General features: G+C 34.5%; 1 protein-coding gene and 1 pseudogene across 2 annotated transcripts; one reads left to right on the forward strand and one right to left on the reverse strand.

Annotated features, from left to right (window-relative positions):
- Positions 1-3796: 3796 nt before the first annotated feature.
- On the forward strand, positions 3797-12583 carry LOC143619662 (uncharacterized). Its single transcript, XM_077091542.1, has 12 exons — positions 3797-4111; positions 5969-6104; positions 6209-6351; positions 6440-6641; positions 6875-7231; positions 7335-7479; positions 8300-8442; positions 8520-8689; positions 9393-9686; positions 10336-10391; positions 10476-10687; positions 11281-12583. Exons 1-12 carry the CDS (start codon positions 3839-3841, stop codon positions 12477-12479), a joined length of 3330 nt encoding a protein of 1109 aa, XP_076947657.1. The 5' UTR covers positions 3797-3838; the 3' UTR covers positions 12480-12583.
- A 4648-nt stretch (positions 12584-17231) lies between these two features.
- On the reverse strand, positions 17232-20116 carry LOC143619508 (zinc finger BED domain-containing protein RICESLEEPER 1-like; annotated as a pseudogene). Its single transcript, XR_013151196.1, has 4 exons — positions 19298-20116; positions 18879-19210; positions 18323-18462; positions 17232-18246 (listed from the first exon to the last, which is right to left on the reverse strand). The product of XR_013151196.1 is annotated as a zinc finger BED domain-containing protein RICESLEEPER 1-like (transcript).
- Between the last annotated feature and the right edge of the window lie 1318 nt (positions 20117-21434).

Genomic DNA, 21434 nt, shown 5'->3' on the forward strand with positions numbered 1-21434 from the left:
CCTATGAATGCTTATTTGGCAAAACACCTTCTTATAGTCATTTAAAAAGTTTTGGTTGTTTGTGTTATGCCTCTACACTTAAACAAGGACGAGACAAATTTCAATCTAGAGTTATTCCTTGCATATTCATAGGTTATCCTTTTGGAAAGAAAGCCTACAAACTTTATGATCTACAATCTAAAAACATTTTTATTTCCAGGGATGTAGTGTTCTTTGAACATTTATTTCCGTCCATTCCTTCTTCTCCTTCATCTATCTTTCCTACCTTAAATGACATATCTCAGTTCTTTGACTATGACTCACCTGTTATGTCTTCCCCTTCTGCTCCCATTACTCCTCCTTTTTCTGATCCTATTCCTTCTCCTTCTTCACCTCATTCTTCTTTTTCTGATTCCATTCCTTCTTCATTTTATGTTCCATCTATTCCTCCTACCCATGCTTCATCTAGATCTCATCGTCCTCCTTATCTTGCTGATTATATTTGTAATTCAGCCTCATCTATTCCTTGTTATCACACTGTTACTACTTGTTCTGCAGTCCATCATGTCTCTATTGATCAATTATCCCCACAACATCAGTCTTTTCTCAATATTTTGGACACTACTAAAGAACCAAATTCTTATGTTGAAGCCTCTTTAAATACTCATTGGCAAACTGCTATGCAAAAGAATTTGATGCTTTAGAAGCCAATAAAACCTGGTCTGTTGTAGATCTTCCTTTAGGAAAGAAGCCAATTCGATGTAAATGGGTTTAAAAAGTCAAATTTCATGCAAATGGACATATTGACAGATATAAAGCCAGATTAGTTGTTCGGGGTGATACTTAAAAGGCTGGTATAGAGTATAGACTTCAATGAAACTTTTTCCCCTATGGTAAAGATGACAACCATTCGTGCTTTAATTGCTACTGCTGCTAAACTCAATTGGGATTTACAACAATTGGATGTTAATAATGCATTCCTACATGGGGATTTAGATGAGGATATTTACATGCTTCCACCTCCTGGTATGGTTTTAGATAAATCTGATCAAGTTTTAAAGTTACAAAAATCTTTATATAGCCTCAAACAAGCTTCTCGCCAATGGTATGGGAAGCTCTCAGATGCTCTAAAATCCAAAGGATATGTCATGTCAAACAATGATTATTCTTTGTTCACTAAGACTATGGGTTCCTCCATAGTTCATTTAGCAATTTATGTTGATGATATATTGCTTACCGGTAATAATTCAGAAGAAATGCAGGCCATCAAGTCTTTTCTACATGATACATTTTAAATTAAAGACCTTGGCTTTCTTAATTATTTTTTGGGACTTGAGGTTCTAAACACTTCACAAGGTCTTGTCATGTCTCAAAGGAAGTTTGCTAAAGATCTTGTGCACGAATTTGACACTTCTGATGCTCCTTGTTCTCATTGTCCGTTACCTTCTTAATTAAAATTTCTTACCAATGAAGGGATGGTTTATTCTGATCCTTTGCAGTATAGACAGCTTGTGGGCAAACTTAATTACTTAACTCACACACGTCCTGATTTAGCTTTTGCAGTTCAGTTTCTAAGCCAATTTATGAGGATCCTCGATCTCATCATTGGGATGCTGCTATGCATACACTTCGGTATGTTAAAGGAACTACTTCTTATGGTTTGTTGTTTAACAAGTCTTCAGATTTAAAGGTTGAGGCTTTTTGTGATTCGGATTGGGCTTCTTGTCCTAACACACGAAGATCAATCAGTGGTTATTTCATTCTTCTTGGTGGCATCCCAATTTCTTGGAAGTCCAAGAAACAACCAACTGTTTCTCTCAGTTCAGCTGAGGCTGAATATCGCTCTATGCGCAGAGTCACTGCTGAATTAGCATGGCTAACCAGACTTCTTCATGATCTATCCATTCCCTTTATCACTCCTATACCTCTCAAATGTGACAGTCAAGCTGCTATTCACATTGCAAAGAATCCAGTTTATCATGAAAGAACAAAACACATTGAGTTGAATTGCCATTTTGTTAGGGAAAAATTACAAGACGGTATTATTGATATTTCTCATGTTCCTACCAAGACTCGGTTGGCTGATATATTTACTAAAAATTTACCAGGTCCTCAACATTATTCCTTATTATCCAAGTTAGGGCTTTCTATACCTCCAACTTGAGGGGGGGTGTTGGCACTATGATTAACGACGTGTTATGTTGATATGGAGCTCGCCTGACTTGTCATTAGTCTGTTAGTTGATGTGTCATTAGTTTGTTAATAAGTGTTGTTAAGAACAGTTAGTTAGGAGTGAGACAGATTGATAAAAAGATTAGGGCTTTCATTTTGTAATAACATCCATAATAGAAAGTCATTTTCTCTTTTCATCTTGTTCTTTACTTTCTCTGATTTCAGAGAGGGGCATGGTGTTTCAATGATGTCACGCGACTCATGTATGACACCTCAGCATCTCTAATGACTATCCGTGATCCACATCGGATAGTCTAACTCACTGGAATGTGATCACGGAAAGATTATAAATTTATTGTTTGTTTTAGAAATTAAATTATATCTCTTACATATTCACCTTTTACTATCTTTAACGTTTTCACTCAATGGTTTATATTCATTCTATTGTACTATTGAATTTATGTTCTTATGATAGTTTTATCGTATTATACTTGCACTAATGTACCTTTTAACAATTATTTTAAATAAATCTAAAGAGGCTCAAATTTATAATATTTGAACATAGTTTCTAGGAAAAATAAATATTCTTGCTCTGTCTTTCATACAATCATACAAGTTGCTGTCGAAGTATATTAATATTATATTACTTTTTCCATTTTGTCCTCTCAACCAACATGTGTTCCAAGTCATATTTTATGTAATCTTTTGTATTTATTCATGTCCTGAAATCCAAATTATAAAAATGTTTTTACAATTATTTGTTTCACCATTATACGAGTTTAAATCTAAAGCTGTTCTTTTTGATTTCTCAATTTAGCATAAACAAATGCACTAAATTGTTTATAATGTTTATGAATTGAGACATTATAATTAAGATATTGCTAACGTAGGACTAACTCATTTGCTAAAGGTTTTTGTCTCTTAATTCAAGAGACGTATCTATAGAAGTTTTTGAGGGTATTAGAAGACATTTAGAAGTATCGAAACTTTGCCTTTAAAAAACTAAAATCATTTCTGTAAGGAAGAATCAAAACTCAAAAGTTATATCGTCATTAAAACTCATAGATTTAGATAATTGTTAAATGCGTGAAAACTTTGTTTTATATATTGATAATTGTAGTTAAGGTTTGTACAAGATATGCGGTACTTAACCCATATTTACATAATACTACTACCTCTATCATTCAACTAATTACATTGTGTTGCATTGATAGATATCTTATAACAAAAAAATTAGCGATTCTCGGTTAACAGATGATTAGCAGGTCCTCTTTGATCCCAGCCACGTGTCTTGGTATTTTATTCAGGATGATCAGCAATAAGAATGAACAAATGGAACCGGGCTTAATACCGAAACAAGTATTTCGATACCGGTATTTACCGAGTTTTTTTTGCTATGATACCGATACCGAACCTTTTTCTAGATGATAAAGTCTAATGTTACAAAACATTTAGTCTCTCTCTAGCTTCTTAAAAAACAACTCAGAATTAGGTATGGAGTGACACAGTTTCACGTGCTTTTCCCCCCACGAAACCTTCAATTTCCAACTTTTGTCTGTCTAATTATTGATTTTATTATTATTATTATTATTATTATTATTATTATTATTATTATTATTATTATTATTATTATTATTATTATCTACACTACACTACACACATGCATCATCTTCTTCTTTAACAACCCATGACCTCAACCCATACTCCAATGGCTGCTCTACTCAAATACCAGCCTCCAACCCAAACCAACAAAACCGGTCTAACCAAATATTCATGGCTTATACTTACTTGGGTGCTCATTGTTGGATTCTTGTGTATGCAAGTAGAGTGTCATAGTTCAAAGATTTCTGTTAAGTTAATCAAGAAACCTGAACCAATATCCAATCTTGACTCACCTAATTTTGCTTTCCATGTTGGTAATGCTGATATACCATGCACCAATTGTACCTCCACCTGCAAGGTTTGTACATTCCACTTTTTTTTTAACTTGAAAATGTAAAAAAGATTGAAACTTGGTGGATCTTAGACAATACAAACGAATTTTACAGTCAGTGATACTTATTTGTTTTGTAGTGTGTTGTTTATAAATAAATTGAAGATGCTTCATGATTTATGCTTTTGGTCAAGGAAATCGGCATGCATTATCATGAAGATTACATGATCTAAATCCACAATTTTATGACCAATTTGCTTTGTTTAGAATCACAAATCATGTAATCCATGCTATGATGTTAGTTCTTGCATGGTCAATGACTCAATTCCCGATTTCGAGATGTTTTCCAAATCTCACAGTCAAAAACATGAAATTTATCAAATCCATAATTAATGCTAAGTTAAAACTTTTGGTTTAATTTGGTGCTATTTTTACATTATTTTTTTTTTTTGAACAATCAAAGTTTAAGTTCACCTATTTTATCCAATATCGCAAGTGGGACTAGATACCATAATCATGTGGTTGTAAGCCACACACCTTTATTACTGGATCAATCTAGTGTTTGTACTTTTTATAGATTTTAATATAACATCTTTTTAATTTATTATCTTTCAAGTAAATTATAACTTTTGTCTTTTAGATAGCTACGACTTGCATATTTCGTCCTTAATTTTCACATTGATAATCCTTCACGTTTAGGATATGTCATTTCGTCCTTTTTACCAAGTAGTGTTAATATTATGTTAATTTTTTACAATACGACTATTTTGCAATTTTATTGTTAAGGACAAAATGTGCAATTTTTTTATAATTATTTTAGCCTTATTTTCGTTTACACAAATACATGATTAATTAATTTGTTTGAAATATAAAAATAGTAAATTTGAAATGTAAATAACCAAACTAAACAAATGGAAATAAATATCCAATATAATAAAAAAAAGCTTAAAGAAAATTATATTTTATAAAATAAATAAGCTAAATATTTAATAATAAAGTTTAAAAACATTTTATATAATAAAAGTGGCATATATTATATTAAAAGAAAATGAACGAGTTCAAGTCCCACAGGCCGCAAACGACAAAGATTAAAAGAAATTCATCGCTAAAAAAAATAATAATAAACGGAAAGAAAGGAAATGAAAGAAAATAAAAAGAGAGCAAAAAGAAAAATTAATTATAAAAATTGAAAATTTTGTATTTTAATAATAAGGGTAAAATAGTAATTTTATAAGTTAACAAAAATTTTAAAATCAGCTAATGAGAAAGGACGAAATCAGCTAAGGGTAAAATAGTAATTTTATAAGTTAACAAAAATGTAAATGTTGAAAGGTGCAAGTTGATAGTCATTAAGCACGAAAAGAGTAATTTACTCGTATCGTCTTTTACTTTCCTTTCATGTACAAAGAAATCCTATCTATTTTGCCTAGCGGTACTAAACTATGTCAAAAGATGTTCCTTTAGAACCGGTTAAGTGTTCTAGTCCCATCGTGGATAAGATGCAAATTTAGTAGTAGGTTTATAGGGTGTGTAAGTTAGCCGTTTAAAAAAAAAATCTATTTGATTTCTTGGTCGAACACGTTTGACCACAAAAGCCAAAAGTTAGATCTAGCTTTGAAATGAAGAGAACCAGTTCAAAAGAACTCGATTTGCATAACAGGTCACAAACTGAATAAGATTGTGGTAAAAAAATTGCAATTTAAACCGTTCTATTTCAAATCAATGGCAACTAAAAATAAAAAAGTCAAACCTGTTATAATCCTTCACACTGTATTTCTATTTTCTAATCTTTACAACCTTCTGAGTTGTTTTATTCATGGATTTGTATTACTGGTATGACAATATCCTTTTTTGTATCATAACTGACACTAACTATTAATGCAGCTGGATGATCTCAAGCCATCAAATTGTTCATCCGGTGAAGTTTCTTACACTAAACTGCAAGACGGTAACCACACGTTTGAAGTGTGCGCCAACGGGCCCCATCCAACCTGCTGTGCTACATACAACTGGACCATTGGTTAACTAACCATTCCTCACCCTATTAGTTTAATTTAGTTAAAAATGCACCATTTTTATAAAATACTGGATTATAACATATTTAATTACTCATTGGTTATGCAGACACTGTCCCCCCTACAGCATACATGACAGCACCGACATCTTTTACAAATAGTTCAAGCATTTCTGTTAATATAACATTTACTGAACCCTGCAGTGGTGGTGGCGGTGGTGGTTTTAGGTGTTTATCTGCAAATGATTGCAGCGTAAGTAGGTGCTTCCTAGCGGTTTTGCTAAGAGTGTATCTATAGGTTTTGAACTTTAATCTGAATAAGTCAAGTTTTTCACTTGCAGCTTATAGTTTATGGCCCAGGGCTGGTTATTCCAAGCACTCTAAAGACTATCAAACCGAATCTTCAATATTCTATTTCAGTTAATTTGTCTACAAATGATGAGTATGGAAGAATAGTGTTGGTAACCGATAAGGGGTTTTGTAAAGATGCAGCCGGGAATCAATTTACACGAACAACGGGTTCTAGTTTCTTCGTTCATTTTGGTGAGAAGAGCTCTTTGAGGTCAAACATAGTAATCTTAAAATCCAAAAGTTGACTTAGATATAAAAAGTTTCTTGAAAAATCTACAATTTATGTGGAGTGTTTTATAAATTTATATTGAATCAAGTAAGTTTGAGTTTAAATTGAATAACAACCGATATCAGTTTAGTTAGTAAAAAGCAGGTGATTTGACTCAAAAAGTCAAACTGAACTCACTTGTTAATTGACTTTACAGATAGAAGAAATGTATATGTAGACTTGAGGACTCATATACCCGAACAGCTACTCCAACTCGATAATAACGTTAGATCGGTTCAAGCGACTAACAAATACAAGAACTTGAAGTTGTATCTATATTTTACACAGCCTATAGTCAACACATCAAGTGAAGTATTGAAATCTCTTAAAGTTAGTCAAGGGTCACTTGTTTCAACCACTAGCAACAAAGATAGCCTTGGAAACCGAAGATTCGGGTTTCAATTTGTGGATATTTCCAATATTGCCATTGTCACCACGAGACTCGATTCAGGATCACTTCTAAGTAGACAAGGCTCACCCGTTTCACCCGTTGCACCGGTCACATTTCTTTTTGGTACATTGAACACTTGGAATTTAGAACATAGTGAATTTGACTTAAAAAGTCAAAGTGTAGCTTGTTTTTATTAATTTGTTGACCTTGTTGGAAACCTGTGTAGATTCGCAACGACCTTATGTGAGATTAAGCACTACTAGCCGTATGAGGACACAAGAGGAGCGTATATTTGTGACAATAAAGTTTATGAAGCCTGTTTTTAGGTTTAATTCGTCTCACTTATCTATTTCGGGAGGTCAAATGTTAAGGTTTGTGTTTTTCTCATATTCGAATTGTGTTCTGAAACCGATTATCCGTTTACTTGATTTATTATGCATCTCTGATTCACAATTCGGTTTTAACGGTTTTAACTTGGAACCAACTTTGTAAAGCAAACAGGTCGTTTAATGTTTTATTATCGAACTTTTTTATTTTCAATTTAGAAATATAACTATGAAAAATTCTTATCATTTTTTAATCTAGTATAAATTATGCTTTTAAAAAGAAAAGTAATATTTTTGGCCCAAAACCGAGCGTTCAACCCGATAGACCCTGAAAACAGATTGGTTTCAGTGGGTCTTTTCCCAAAATCGTACTTAGCAGTTCAAAACAAAATTTTCGCCAAAACCGGCCAAACTGGACAGCGGAACATTTATGTAGCATTTTTGATAATTAATTTTATAATAGTTACATCAAATGATCAAATGCTTTTTCATTTTGATTAGGTGGTTTGGGTTTAGTTTTTGCCTTTTTGGGCTTGGGTCTTATGGGCCAAAACGGGTCGAGTCCTCAGGTCGTCAATTCAGTTGGTTTTCAGGTTGAATCGTTAAACCAGAACATGATTCATATATTTATTCATGTCAAAGATATCAACCCATCTATGTAAGAGAGTTGACAGCTAATAAATGGATTGCAATCAAGTTATAAAAATGTCAAATGGGTCATTAATGGTTTGACTGGTTGTTGCAAATGGTTAAACGGGTTGTAAAGGGGTTAACATGGTAAATTGCTTAATTAAAAGAGTTTAACAACTAGCCTACATACTAGCATTTTTATTAAAAATGATAACTATAACACCCTTTTGTGCAGATTTCGTGACATAAGTAAGATTATCTATGTTGTCGAGGTTCAACTAACCGAAGATTGGGTGATCATGCATGTTCCTGAAAACGTAACCACAGATGTAGCCGGAAACAGAAATCTAGCATCAAACACGCTACGGTTATTTCATTGTAAGAATTTGTTTCTTTAAACTCAATACACATCTTCCAAATCACAAATCTACATGACTCAAATAAACCTCTTACAGATTCCATACCAGCTGCATCCTTAGTACTTTCCACCTCCGTGACAGCTGCTTTCGCATTGACTGCCATCGTTGCAACCCTGCTCACAGTCTCCACCGCCTCCCTCCAGAATTGTGGAGCATTTGCCACATCATCGCCATTGTTAACTTCCAGTCCAGCCAGAATCCTTTTTGTAAGACGGATTTTAAATTTTATGTATTGTACAGACAATGATGTGCATGAAACAGAAAAAAAAAAGCAATTCAAAACGAAAAGAAAGAAAAGTAAAAACTGACAGTTTGGTTTTATGTTTTTGCAAAAACCAAACCAGAAGTTTGTTTTTAATTTTGCATGTAAAAAAAACCGAAATCCAAACCGACGGAATTTATAGATTTTAATTTTTTATTTTAAGTAATTTATAATTTAATAATTAGTGTAAAGAAAAAATTTAAGCTTAAATATTATAATAATCAATTATTATTTATTAACGAATAAAAATATTATTCTCAAATTCATTATTTGAGTCAATTTTTTTATTCGGTCAAGATTTCAAGCTTAAATGAAAAAACAAAACCGAACTCAACTGAAAACTGGAAAACCATTACTAAACAGTTTCGAAAAACCAAAAAACTAAAACTTCGGTTTTTGATTTGGGCCGCAGTGACCCATAGACACCCTTTACTAGAAATGAGCTCGGTTCAAATACAGTATCGATACTGAAAATACCAATCCCAAAAATCGCCAGAAACTGTGTACGGGCACGGGTACGTATCTAAGGTAAATCAACCCAAAATACCGGTACCGTTACCGAAAGTACCATCCCGAAAAACTCAAAAAGTGGGTATCGAATTGGAACCGAAAAATCCTAATTGTTTTATTTTGCGTTGTGTAATCAGCGAATCGTATGCCACATTCAAGTATTCGCGTTATCTGGATGGTTAGCGTTTCCATTGCCGATTGAGTACAGTGAATTCGTTAAGGGTTTGAGATGGAGCATCCCTTATTTCAAACTCCCGTGGGAATCTGGTTACACGAAGCCTACGCGGCCTGTGAATCCACATTCATACGGTTTCAAAATTGATGATGATCCTGGAGCTCAAAATATGCTAATTGAAGCCATGAATCCAGAAAGAGTTGACTCGGTCTATGGATTGCCACTCACCGCTATGGAGTATAAATCGTTTTTTGAGGTGTCATTTGCAATCCCTTTTTAATCATTACTAGGCCCGTAAACGAACCGAATGAATATGAACATGAAAACGAATGCTTAATCGAACAAATATTTTTGTTCATGTTCGTTTATTTAAAAAAATAGCATGTTCATGTTTGTTTTTGTTTGTTTATTTAAATCTAAACGAACAATTCTCGAACATAAGTGAAGAAAGATAAACAAACATAAATGAATATATATATATGAACAAATGTAAATGATCACACTAAAATGAACAAATATAAAACATTTACTTAGTCAACTAATATTTAATTATTTTCTATTAATACATAAATGAACATAAATAAACGAACGTTCACGAACATAAATGAGCAAACAAAACACGTGTTCATGTTCGTTCGTTTAATTAAACGAACTTTCCGTTCGCTTACGTGCCTAATAATTATTCTTTTGGTTTCGTTTATGTCTTCAGTTAATATGTTGATTATTTTGACCGAGTTTAATATGTATGCTAGTAGTATAGCGGATAAACAAAACCTATGAAAGATCATTTGTAATAGTTATCCCATTTGTGTGTTTTTTTTTATCTCTATACATTTGCTATAATGCATCTAGCACTTTTGTTGCTTCTGTCCACGTTAGTTTCTGATCGCGGTTTGTGTGCGCAGAGCCAAAATGCAGCGCCGGAGGCTGAATATATCACAGATATGAATGATTCACGCGGGTACGTTCTGAATTTTGATAAATTGATTGCAAATTACAGGTATTCGATGATTTCAGTTGAACCTGCATTTTTTTTTTTATTCAGGTGGACGGATTTCAATCGGAGTATGTTTTGGCTGGCAGTGATGAGCGGCGGCTTGATCATTCTGCATATCTTGTTCATCTTAATACTCAAATTAAGAAAGAAAAGAGAGAAAGAAAACACTTATGTCTCTCTCATTTTTCCTAGATTTGAAATCTTTTTGGTTATTCTTGCAGTTCCTTGTGTTTCTGCAGCCTCAGCCTCTCTACTTAAAGGTAAACTTTTTGCTTTTGACTTTCTAGGTCAAACGCTTAACTTTTCAAAGTTCCAACCCAATAAGCAATTCGAACAAACACAAGCGGGGTTAGTTTGTGTTCGTCCGTTGAACTTTTAACGAACTGATTCTTTTGTTCTTATTCATCTGTTAAAGAAGTTGAATGTGTTTATTTATACTTGTTCATTAATATTCTAGACCAAACACAAGCGAATAATATTTGATTCAACAATATACAGTACTTTAAAATAAGCAACAATATACAAATTAAAGTCTAAATAGATGATAAAAAATTAACTCAAATACAAGCTTCAGATGAAGATTAATTTACAAATAATAAAATGATGGGCCAATTAGTATTAATAATAAGTTAATAACTATTAAGTTAACACGTAATCGAACATAGACGAACTGGATATGTGTATATGTTCATTCTTTTTAATAAAATCAACAAACTTTGTTCAAGTTCGTTCGTTTAGTAAACTATGTTATTTACAGTATTCTACAATGTCTTGGAACATGAGACCATACCCTTAGATTTGAATACTCGTCTGTTTGACTCCTAAAGTCAATCTTGTATTTTGTTCTTTTCAGGTGGATCGGGTTCAGGGATTGCAGTCGGGATTCTAATTTTAGGAGCCCTAATGTTCTTAATACTAGCATTGTTGATGTTTCTTTCTATTGGTATATCAATGGGGAAGCTACTTCAATACAAAGAAGTCCACCATGAAGATCAAAAAATGCACTGGTATCAAGCACTGGTCAAGGTCACGTTAGGCCCTGGAAAACGAGGCCAGTGGACCTGGATCAACACCTCAAACTCCAAATGGCTAACCATATTGGGCCCACTTTTTGAAGACCTACGAGGCCCGCCAAAATACATGCTCTCGCAAATCACATCAGGATTGGATTACAACATTTCCAGAGGCAGTATAATCGCATCGGATGATGAAAACGAAGATGCAGAAGCACCCTTTGTTCAAAGAGTATTTGGAATTCTAAGAATCTACTATATTTTCATCGAGTCGGTTAAGCGGGTTACTTTAGGAATCTTGGTGGGTACTTTTTCAAGAAATGGGTACTCTGAAACACCTGCGAAAACGTTATTATGTGTCACTTCGTTTCAACTGTTTTTCATGGTACTCAAGAAACCGTTTATCAAGAAGAAGGTTCAATTGGTGGAGATAATATCGGTGTCGAGTCAAGTTGCAATATTTGCGATATGTTTGGTTCTTTTAAGGAAGAATCTTTCTACCCATGATCAGACCAAGATTGGGATCACAATGGTTGGTTTGTTCTTGTTTGCATTTGTTGCTCAAATCTTGAATGAATGGAACTCTTTGCTTTGCCAAATGAAACAACTTGATCCCAATGATGAATCTTTGTTTACGGGTTTGAAAATAGCATCATGGGGCATTCTTCTGCTTTTTGTCCCAAGTAAATTTATGAAAAGCGTCGAGAGTCAGTTCCCGTTGAAGGGGCGGCAGCGTGATGGTGCCACCGTGCCGATAGGGAGATTTAGAAGCTCTACACCAGAGCAGACATGGATGAAACAATTGAGAGATTTGGCCAAGTCTAGTTTTAGTAGACAAGGGAGCGGGCGCGGGTGTGGTGGGACCCAGACGGATCCGTCTGATCCCTCTAGTAGTCGGACAAAATGGAGCGGGTTTTGGACTGGGATGAGAAGTGGGACCGGGAGTTCTTCACAGAAGACGTCGTCGTCGGATTCGAAAACGGAGCCAAAAGGAATGTATAAAGAATTTGAAGCCATTTTTGGGTTAAATAAAAAGTGATCTTATGCATTGTTTTATGAATTTTGACGATAATGTTTTGGAGTTTAACTAGCTTGTAAATATGATTTTTGATAAAACTTTAGTTATAAGCTTATCAGTTTATGTCCCATCGGATTTAAGCTGTAATAACAAATCACTATATTAATTTGTTAAAAGAAAATATTATTCATACATTTTAATAGAAGTTATATTTATCAAAACCATTACGAGTAAGAAATGTGTAACACCCCAACTCGTAATGAGCTGACGTGTCACGATTTACGAAGGTATACGGAGACAGAAGACATAATTTCACTAGATAGTGATCTTTATAAGCATCCTAAGTTTATTCGTCTCTCCATCCCGCCCAAAGTAACCTGTGAACCTGGATGAGGGAAAAATTACAGAATGAGCAGAATGCCCAGTACGGATAAAAGGCTTAAGTTACAACAAGTATAAATAGATGAAGTTATAACATAACATAAAATGATACGATGCAAAGTAAAGCAAGTCAATCAAATAAATCGTATCATATGAATGCTACCCAAAGCCGAAACATATAACATACCAATGGGGCTACATAGTACTGCAGAAACTATGCACCCAATAGTGCGATGGCGGTGTTGGCATACACTCAACCATCCACCAACATACCATACATATCCATATAACCTAGGATCGATCCATACGCCTCCTAATAGCTATGGGCCACACCTGCCCTTAAGAGATGCTGCGATTTAGGCTCACCGTCGCGGCCGGTGCCACACCATTGATGCCACAATGCCATGCTTGTGGTCGCCCCCACAAGTAGGAACATGCTCGGGTAACAGAATACAACAACTGAAATGGTACTTCAATAACATATCTTAAGCACGCTCTCACAACGTCAAATCAAACACATAATCATATTTTAATATCGGAAGATGTGATAATGAGTACAACATAGTCATAATTCTATCGCATGCTATCAATGGCAAATTAAATATCAATAACAAGAAATATAATCTGAATATGAATGAACAGGCAGCTAATATATATTATGGACCAGCGTATAACGGATAAAAAAAAACAAAACGTAACATGAAACCCGCACATCTTGGTTAACGATACCCTAATAATATAGCCGAGTGTTTATATATAGGATGTACCGCAGCGTATCCACCACACCCGGATACATTATCAAAGTTCCGTTTTCTAAGATGTTCGGAGTTCATATTACCTTCCTGGAACATATAGGTTTCAAAGATCTTATTGTAGTGAAACAAATAATCGTAAGAAACATGAAACGAACGGAGAGCCAATGATGTTAAGAGTTCCAGGTGTTAGTCAATAGGGTTTATCACAATCGAAACATATAATCAAAGGAGGGGGGTAAGGATCCGTACCTTAAATGATAATTTCTCAACAACATCGGACTCGTTTTCTTTTAGGGAGTCGTGATGGCCTACATGTAAATCAGATTTTATGAGATATGTACTTTTATCCTTCGGTGATTTATGTTCGCTTATAAGTATCGTTTAATTTCGTGTAAATGTTAACTAATATGCGTGATTATTATTTATGTGTGATCAAATGTTCAGTAAGTAAACAGAGTTTAATAATTTATTTATTTACTTATATAGTTGTATATAATATATATGATGGTTTGTTAGTTATGAAATATTATTTATTGGCATATCTTTGACTTTTAAAATTTTTTTAACTTAAAGAATTGTTTGTCTTAAATAAATATGATATCCCCAAACTCAACTTATATAATTTCTTCATTTTAATTAAATTGACACTTCATATTTATACATGTTGTCAATATTACACGAACATAAGGTTTGTTTAGTTTTCCATATATTGTATTGAAGATTGAACCATAAGTTTATACATTTTTATTTTATTTCTATATTTAAAAAATACCAAACTGAAATAACTATTATAGATCTACGTGTAAACATATTAACTTAGTTAATAAACAGTCATACACTTGGGTTAGTTATGTGGGGTAGATCACGAAAATGTTGACCAAGTTATGTAACATGAGCAACAATATATAAAAGAAAACCGAACTGGGTGGTATTCAAAATGGATTTAGTAAAATCTAAAAACATGAGCTAACAAATCAATCCTCTTACAGACTCCAGACCATCGTTCTGTTTATTTTCTATCATTAGAGAACGACTTTCCAAGTCCGAATTAAATCGTATTCGAACTAGAAGTAGTTTGTAATATGAAGACACGCGGAGGGTTTCGGCTACCTTTGGTAGATGTTGGCGATGGTGGTGGCTACAGTAGCAACGGTGTGCAGCGGCAGTGGGAATATGCAATGAAGTCGGCGGCGTCTGTTGTGCTTCCGATTGTCGGCTGAGGTGGCACGCTGTGGAGATGATTAGTGGTTGTGTCGGTTTTGTATAAAAAGGTAATGGCTGGAGGGCTCGTCACGGTCACCGGTGAAATGTGTGAAGCGACGACGAGAGGATGCGTGGTGTTGTTCCTTGGCCAGCGAGCAACAACTCGGAGTGGAGAACGACTGAGGTGGGTTTAGTTTGGTGTTTATTTTACCAAGAGGGTTTTGTCGGAGGAGGTAATTAAAAGTATTTCCGGAAGCATTTGGGTATGGCTCAAGAGTTCCGGAGTTACGAGCGAGGTGTGTTTGGTTCTTTTTATAATAGGTATTCCTTTACGTATTGTAGGAAGTCTTTGAAAATACCTTGCGAACTGTTCAAGCTATGCTCTCAATATATGGTCTAATGTTCAGCCTATGATCTCAAGATATTGTCTGACGCATGATGATGATGATGATGATGATGATGATGATGATGATGATGATGATGATGATGATGATGATGTTTTGTTTAATGAGATGGTAAAAGATTTTCTTTCTTTTATTTATTAATTTGTTTATGATAGAAAATGAGTGAACATCTGATAGTAACTTCTGAGGAAAATGTATTTGACATCTGGATAGAGAGAGATTTTCAGTCAAGTTGTAGTTATCATTGTTTCTCATTTTCTTTTATTATCTATATTTTTCTTTTCGTAACTAATTTAGGAAAAACCATGTTGGTTATATTTTTTTTATATATACAAATATATATATATATTGGCTATTTCAAAATGAATGGATAACGGATAACGGTCGTTGGGACGAACCATTCAAGTCTCTATCGTCAAAGACAAACAGTAATAATGTTGCATCCTTGTCACAAATGACATGCCATCGACTGCGGGTTGTCTTGTTACTCGTTAAAAGAATTGAAGAGAGAGAGGGTGTTCGGCGCTAGAGACATTTAGGATGCATTGTGTTGCTACACGGATTCGCCAGGATGGACTGATAGAGCTCCAGACCTCTACGATAACTAAAAAGACGAAATAGCCACACTTTGTCTTCTCTATCTTATTCTAGATATGCAAAACATGTAGTTAGAAGGGGTCAGAGACCGGAGTCTTTGACCACCCTTCTAACGAACACACAAATAATTGATACGTATATCTATATCCTCTACCATAGATTTATAGATAATACAAGTGTTGCGTTAAGAGAGAAGATGATCATTTTGAGAAGGTGAAATGTCTGTATATGGGAAACATATATGTTTGGATTTACATAATTACATGGGTGTGAGGCCCAAAACCGTTGAGCCAAGTTAATTTAGTGATATACTTCGTATCACTCGTTACAAGAATAGGACGGAGAGTTCAACGCCAGAGAAATTAAGGTTTCACTAATTTTCAGGGAGTAAAATTCATAAAAATTTAAAGTGGTATGGACCGTATGGTTCCTACGGATGATCTATCTCCTTTATCCCTAGCATGATCTCAAGATTTTGTTAGTTGAGACACTTTGAACTCTATAGTATTTTGTGTTAACTCAGCTCAAGATTGTTTATATTGTTAGTGAAGTCTTTTTAGTTTAGTTTTTTTGTTTGTCTCGAGACCCACCTAAGAGACATTAGATTGTGGTCAAATATATATTTCACAATCAACACGCATCACTAGTATTGCGATGCATTCTTATATAAAATGTTACTAGGTTATAAACCCGTGTATTACACGGGTTTGAAAAATTAAATCTCATTCATTATTTTATTATATGATTTTGGTTTTTCAAGTTGTAATTAGGGGTGTAAACGAGCCGAGCCGAGCCCGAGCTTTGCAATGTAAAAGCTCGGCTCGGCTAATATTACTGAAGCTCGAGCTCGAGCTCGGCTCGGTCGAGTTCATCTTTGTTAGGCTCGAGCTCGGCTCGCAATAAAATCTTAAAGCTCGAGCTCGGCTCGAACTAGCTCGAGTTAGTATGAAGCAAGCCTAGTTTGAGCCAAAGCTCGACTCGAGCTCGATAATATGATGAGTTGTCAATGAGAAAAGGCTCAGCCCAACAGTGCCCTTGTGTTATACCTCTTTAAAAGGTACACAAATTTCAAATAGTCTACTAAATACAAAACTATCATACTGATACAAATTGGTGAATTATAAGCCATACATAAATAACACAAAATATTCATCATGGGTCTGTAGTCCATAGCGCAAATAAAAACTGACAAAAGTATGCTTAAAACAGACAAAGTCACGAGACGAGAATATAATAAGTTTAACCATACAAAAAAATATCATAGCCAAAATATCTCGTCTTCTAACATAACCCAATTTCCACAGTTAGCAACATAAGCCAATTTCCACAAAAGTAAGTAGACCTGAAACATCAATGGCATGATTAAAGTCAATGTGATGCAAATACTTTTAATCAAAGTGATTCAATTTTAATAAAGATTTGATTCAATTTTAATAAAGATGTGCACCTTCACTTTAGCTTTGATCCCCGTCAGGTAATAAAACCCCAAATGGCATCTCATCCTTCTGCGAAAACAAACTTAATATTTTTAAACAATGAAATACAAATTCACAATAATCTTTAAAAAAAATTAAGTGGACCTTGAGTTTCTTCTTCAATCCATAAATCTGTTTAATCCAATCCCCTCCACAAATCAACATTTCTACCGTGTTAGGCGCCAATGTAGATCGATATGGATCAATAACTCTTCCCCTGGCGCTAAATGTTGATTCAGATGCAACAGTTGAAATCGGAACCGCAAGTATATCTATTGCCATCTTTGACAAAACACGATATTTGAGCTTGTGAACGTTCCACCAATCTAAGACATTAAAATTCATTCCTCCATGGCCTGTAAGTACACCTTCTTCCAAATGCATTTGTAGTTCAGATTTATTTGGGGTAACAACATCTGATTCTTTAAGATATTCTCCAAATGCGTCCCATCCTGATCCAGCCGAGTCTTCATTAGCTCTTGAACTAGTGCTCCCTCTAGAAGATCCAGTTTTATAGCTTGCACTTTCCTTGATCGACGCATCATGCATCTCCAAATACTCATTATACAAGAGTTCAAGTGCATTTAAGACATCTTGAATATTGATTGTAGCTACGTCTGGTGAGTATATTTGTGGGTAGCAGAATTCAATGATCGACTTTTTTAATCTAGGATCTAAAACCGCAGCTATGGACATCAATAGGTGGCATCCCCCCCCCCAATACTTGTCAAACTTTATCTTCATCTTTGCGATCATATCACGAATAAACTTCTTTTCAGATGTTACACCTTTGTCTAATGTTTCTTTGATCTTGTACACTTCTATAAGATACAAATTTGATGTTGGATAATCACTTCCAGTTATGACATTTGTGCACACCTTAAAAACCTTCTGATATTCACAAACACTTTCCACATTTTCCCAGTCTTACTCGGTTGGCAGATGTTTGAAATGTGGTTCATACTCTGCATATCTAAAAAAACAATTAAATGTTATTAAAAAATGACTTTTTTTTAATATTAATTGATGCACAAGAAAGAAACATATACCTTGGAAAAACATCTTTAAACTTTTTAGCCAAAGACAACATATCGTATGTTGAATTCCATATTGTTGGAACATCAATCAACAACTTTCTATCACGTACTTGAAGTTGATGTGCAACTTTAGAAAATGATTGTCGCCTTGCCTCCGAATCATCATCATCATCATCATCATCATCGTACTCAGTATATCCCACCAATAGCAAAGCTATGGTAGGGTCTGAGGAGGGTAAGATGTAGACAGCCTTACCTCTACCCTATAAGGATAGAGAGGCTGCTTTCGGTGAGACCCCCGGCTCGATAGTAGTTTTGCATCAAGCCTTGGACATAAGGCACATAGCACTCAATCATCGGGACACCGGCTGATCGGTGCATGTACCCTTGTCTTTCAGCTATCAACGCCACTACATGATGCCTGATTAACCGTCCGTCACTTTTAACGTTATTTTCACGAGATTAGTAAAATAACGTCAAAATTAGTGCAATTTCACTTTTGCCCACCCGAGGGTTCACACATATATACATCATATGTGCGCACCACAAGCAGGGCTAATCGCCTTGCCTCCGAATGATTAATATATTTTACAGCTTCACGAACATTTTCAATTACATTCTCAATGTTCGAAAGGCCATCTTTGACCAGCAAGTTAAGTATGTGTGCACAACACCGAACATGAAATAGTCTTCCACCACAAGGAAGTTTCTTCACCCTAGAAAAGTTGTCTTTCAACGAACTCACGGGCCCTATCATTATACAAGGCATTATCGACTGAGATAGAGAAGATTTTCCGCTCAATTTCCCAATCCTTTAGACATTTGTAAATGCCATCAGCAATATCAAGCCCGGTACGTGGAGGAGGAACATGAACAAAACTCAGCACACGTTTTTGCAATCTGTGTTAGACAAATACAAATTTCAAATTTAGTCAAATAAAATATTAGAAAAATAAACATGACTAAAAAAATAAAATACAAGTTAACCTCCAGTTTTGATCAATGAAATGTCCGGTGATGACCATATACTCAACTCTTTGATGAGATGACTTCCAACAATCAGTTGTCAAACTAATATTTGAAGCATTATTTATGAGAGCTTTTAGTTTTTTCTTCTCGTTTTCAAACACCTTAAAGCAATCTGACTTTAATGTCGCTCTACTTATCCTCTCAAACATAGGATTTGCTGTCTTCATCATGTATACAAACATGTCATCTTCCACGATAGTAAACGGTTGCTCAGTTGCCATCACCCAATGAGCCATTGATTCCCACATCTTGTTGGCATCATACTTTGCATCGGGTCTGATCAATGGAGGTGACTTAAATCCATTGTCTACATCGACTGGTTGAAAATTTAGCAATCGTTGAGTTCTCAAGTATTCTTTGCGTTTAGTGCAACTATTTCTGTGTCGCTTATAAATTGTTGTCGACTTGCTTTTTTGTATAGCCAAACGTTTATTGCAATGAAGACATTGAACCTTTTTTGTTCCATCTTTTAGAGTGACTTCTTTAAAGTCACCCCACACAATAGAGGTATTTTGTCGTTTACTATTTAGCTCCACGTCATCTTCATCGCCATCTTCATTCACATTCTGAGTATTTTTCTCTTCCACACTTCCCGCTTCGTTCATATTTTGATCATTTGTTTCATCATTATTTTCTTCAATGTCAACGTCAATGTGCTCATGTGGTTGAGGTGACTCGTGTTCACCTCCTTGTTGACCCATATTTGACGTTGAGCCTTGCATTGGACTAACTGGATTTTTTCCACCCTTTTTATTCATTAAAAATGACCTAACAAAGAAACATATAAACAGTATTACATATAAACATATAAACAATATTACTTATAACATATAAACAATACTACTTAAAAATGACATCCACCCTTTTTATTCATATAAACAGTATTGCTGCAAGTAAGATATTTAAAATGAAGTAAATGTGCACTTTAGCAACATCAGTTGGAAACAAGCCATATATTGAACATTTAAGTATTAAGCCAAAGTTGAACATAGTTTTAGCAATACTCAATATTATTCATAAAACATGTAGAGATTCCAAGCATCTCCTCTTCTAGTTGTTTAAAGAATTTAATTATTGATAAGATATGCTCATATTATATACCCATGAAGCCCAACATGATTTGTTTATTATAAAACAACCAATTGAGATGTTAACTATTATTAAGTTTTACAGTGAGAGCAATCAACTATTAACTATATTACACTAAATTGATTTTCCACTTACTTTTTACTTGTCATGAGCCAACGTACAGAGATGAGGGATGATGAATTGATGAGTGGTGGGGATGAACCCTAGAATTGATCTGAATCGCCTTACCCTGCAGCGGCAGTTGGTAAGAAATTATGGTTAAAGGCTTAAGGAGTAAAACTGTAAAAGAAATATATTGGGCTTTGGGCTGGAGTGACTACATATGGGCTAAAGCATAATAAATAAATAAAAAATAATATAATATCGTTGGGCTCGATAAGGCTCGCGAGCTCAAACGAGCTTTGTCTAAAAAGCTCGAGCTCAAGCTCGGTAATTAAACGAGCCATAACTCAGGCTCGAGCTCGGGCTCGAGCTTGATTAGGCTCGGCTCGTTCGAGCTTTTAACCGAGTCGAGTTCGAGTAGCTTGTGAGCCACTGGGCTTGTTTACACCCCTAGTTGTAATAATCATATACAAAAAACACATCGAAACTCTTGAAAAATTACAAGAGCTGAAAAATGTAAACAAACTGCTTCTAAGTATATTGTTGTGTTAGTTTCAACATATCTTGTTACTGAACTAACAACTGCAGGAGTTTCTATCAATAAAAAAAATTTAGTAAATTTCCAAAGGATTCAAATTGAGGGTTTAATGATATTAAATTATTAACCATCCACAGCCAACAAATAATAAACTTGTGTGGCTTACTTCATGTCTTTTTTTCTAACTCATACCTTAGGTTATAAAATTAGAAGCAAGTGCAGCTGCATATTTGGTAATATCAGTAAAGAAAGTGTAATAATAATAAAGTTATTGGCATTTTATTACAATTTTTTTTTTGTTTCAAACATGCCATTTTACTGAACTTTTAATTTTAGATGATCTTGACACATTTTGCTAAACATTTA

Source organism: Bidens hawaiensis, unplaced genomic scaffold (genome assembly GCF_021521415.1).
Source record: "Bidens hawaiensis isolate Kalapana, Puna unplaced genomic scaffold, B.hawaiensis_p1.1 tig00002477_1, whole genome shotgun sequence".
NCBI lineage: Eukaryota > Viridiplantae > Streptophyta > Magnoliopsida > Asterales > Asteraceae > Bidens > Bidens hawaiensis.

Coding starts and splice junctions, on each gene's coding strand:
- LOC143619662 (XM_077091542.1), top strand. CDS start 3,839: ATGACCTCAACCCATACTCCAATGGCTGCTCTACTCAAATACCAGCCT. Junction 4,112..5,968: donor ATTGTACCTCCACCTGCAAG/GTTTGTACATTC, acceptor CTATTAATGCAG/CTGGATGATCTCAAGCCATC. Junction 6,352..6,439: donor TATCTGCAAATGATTGCAGC/GTAAGTAGGTGC, acceptor TTTCACTTGCAG/CTTATAGTTTATGGCCCAGG.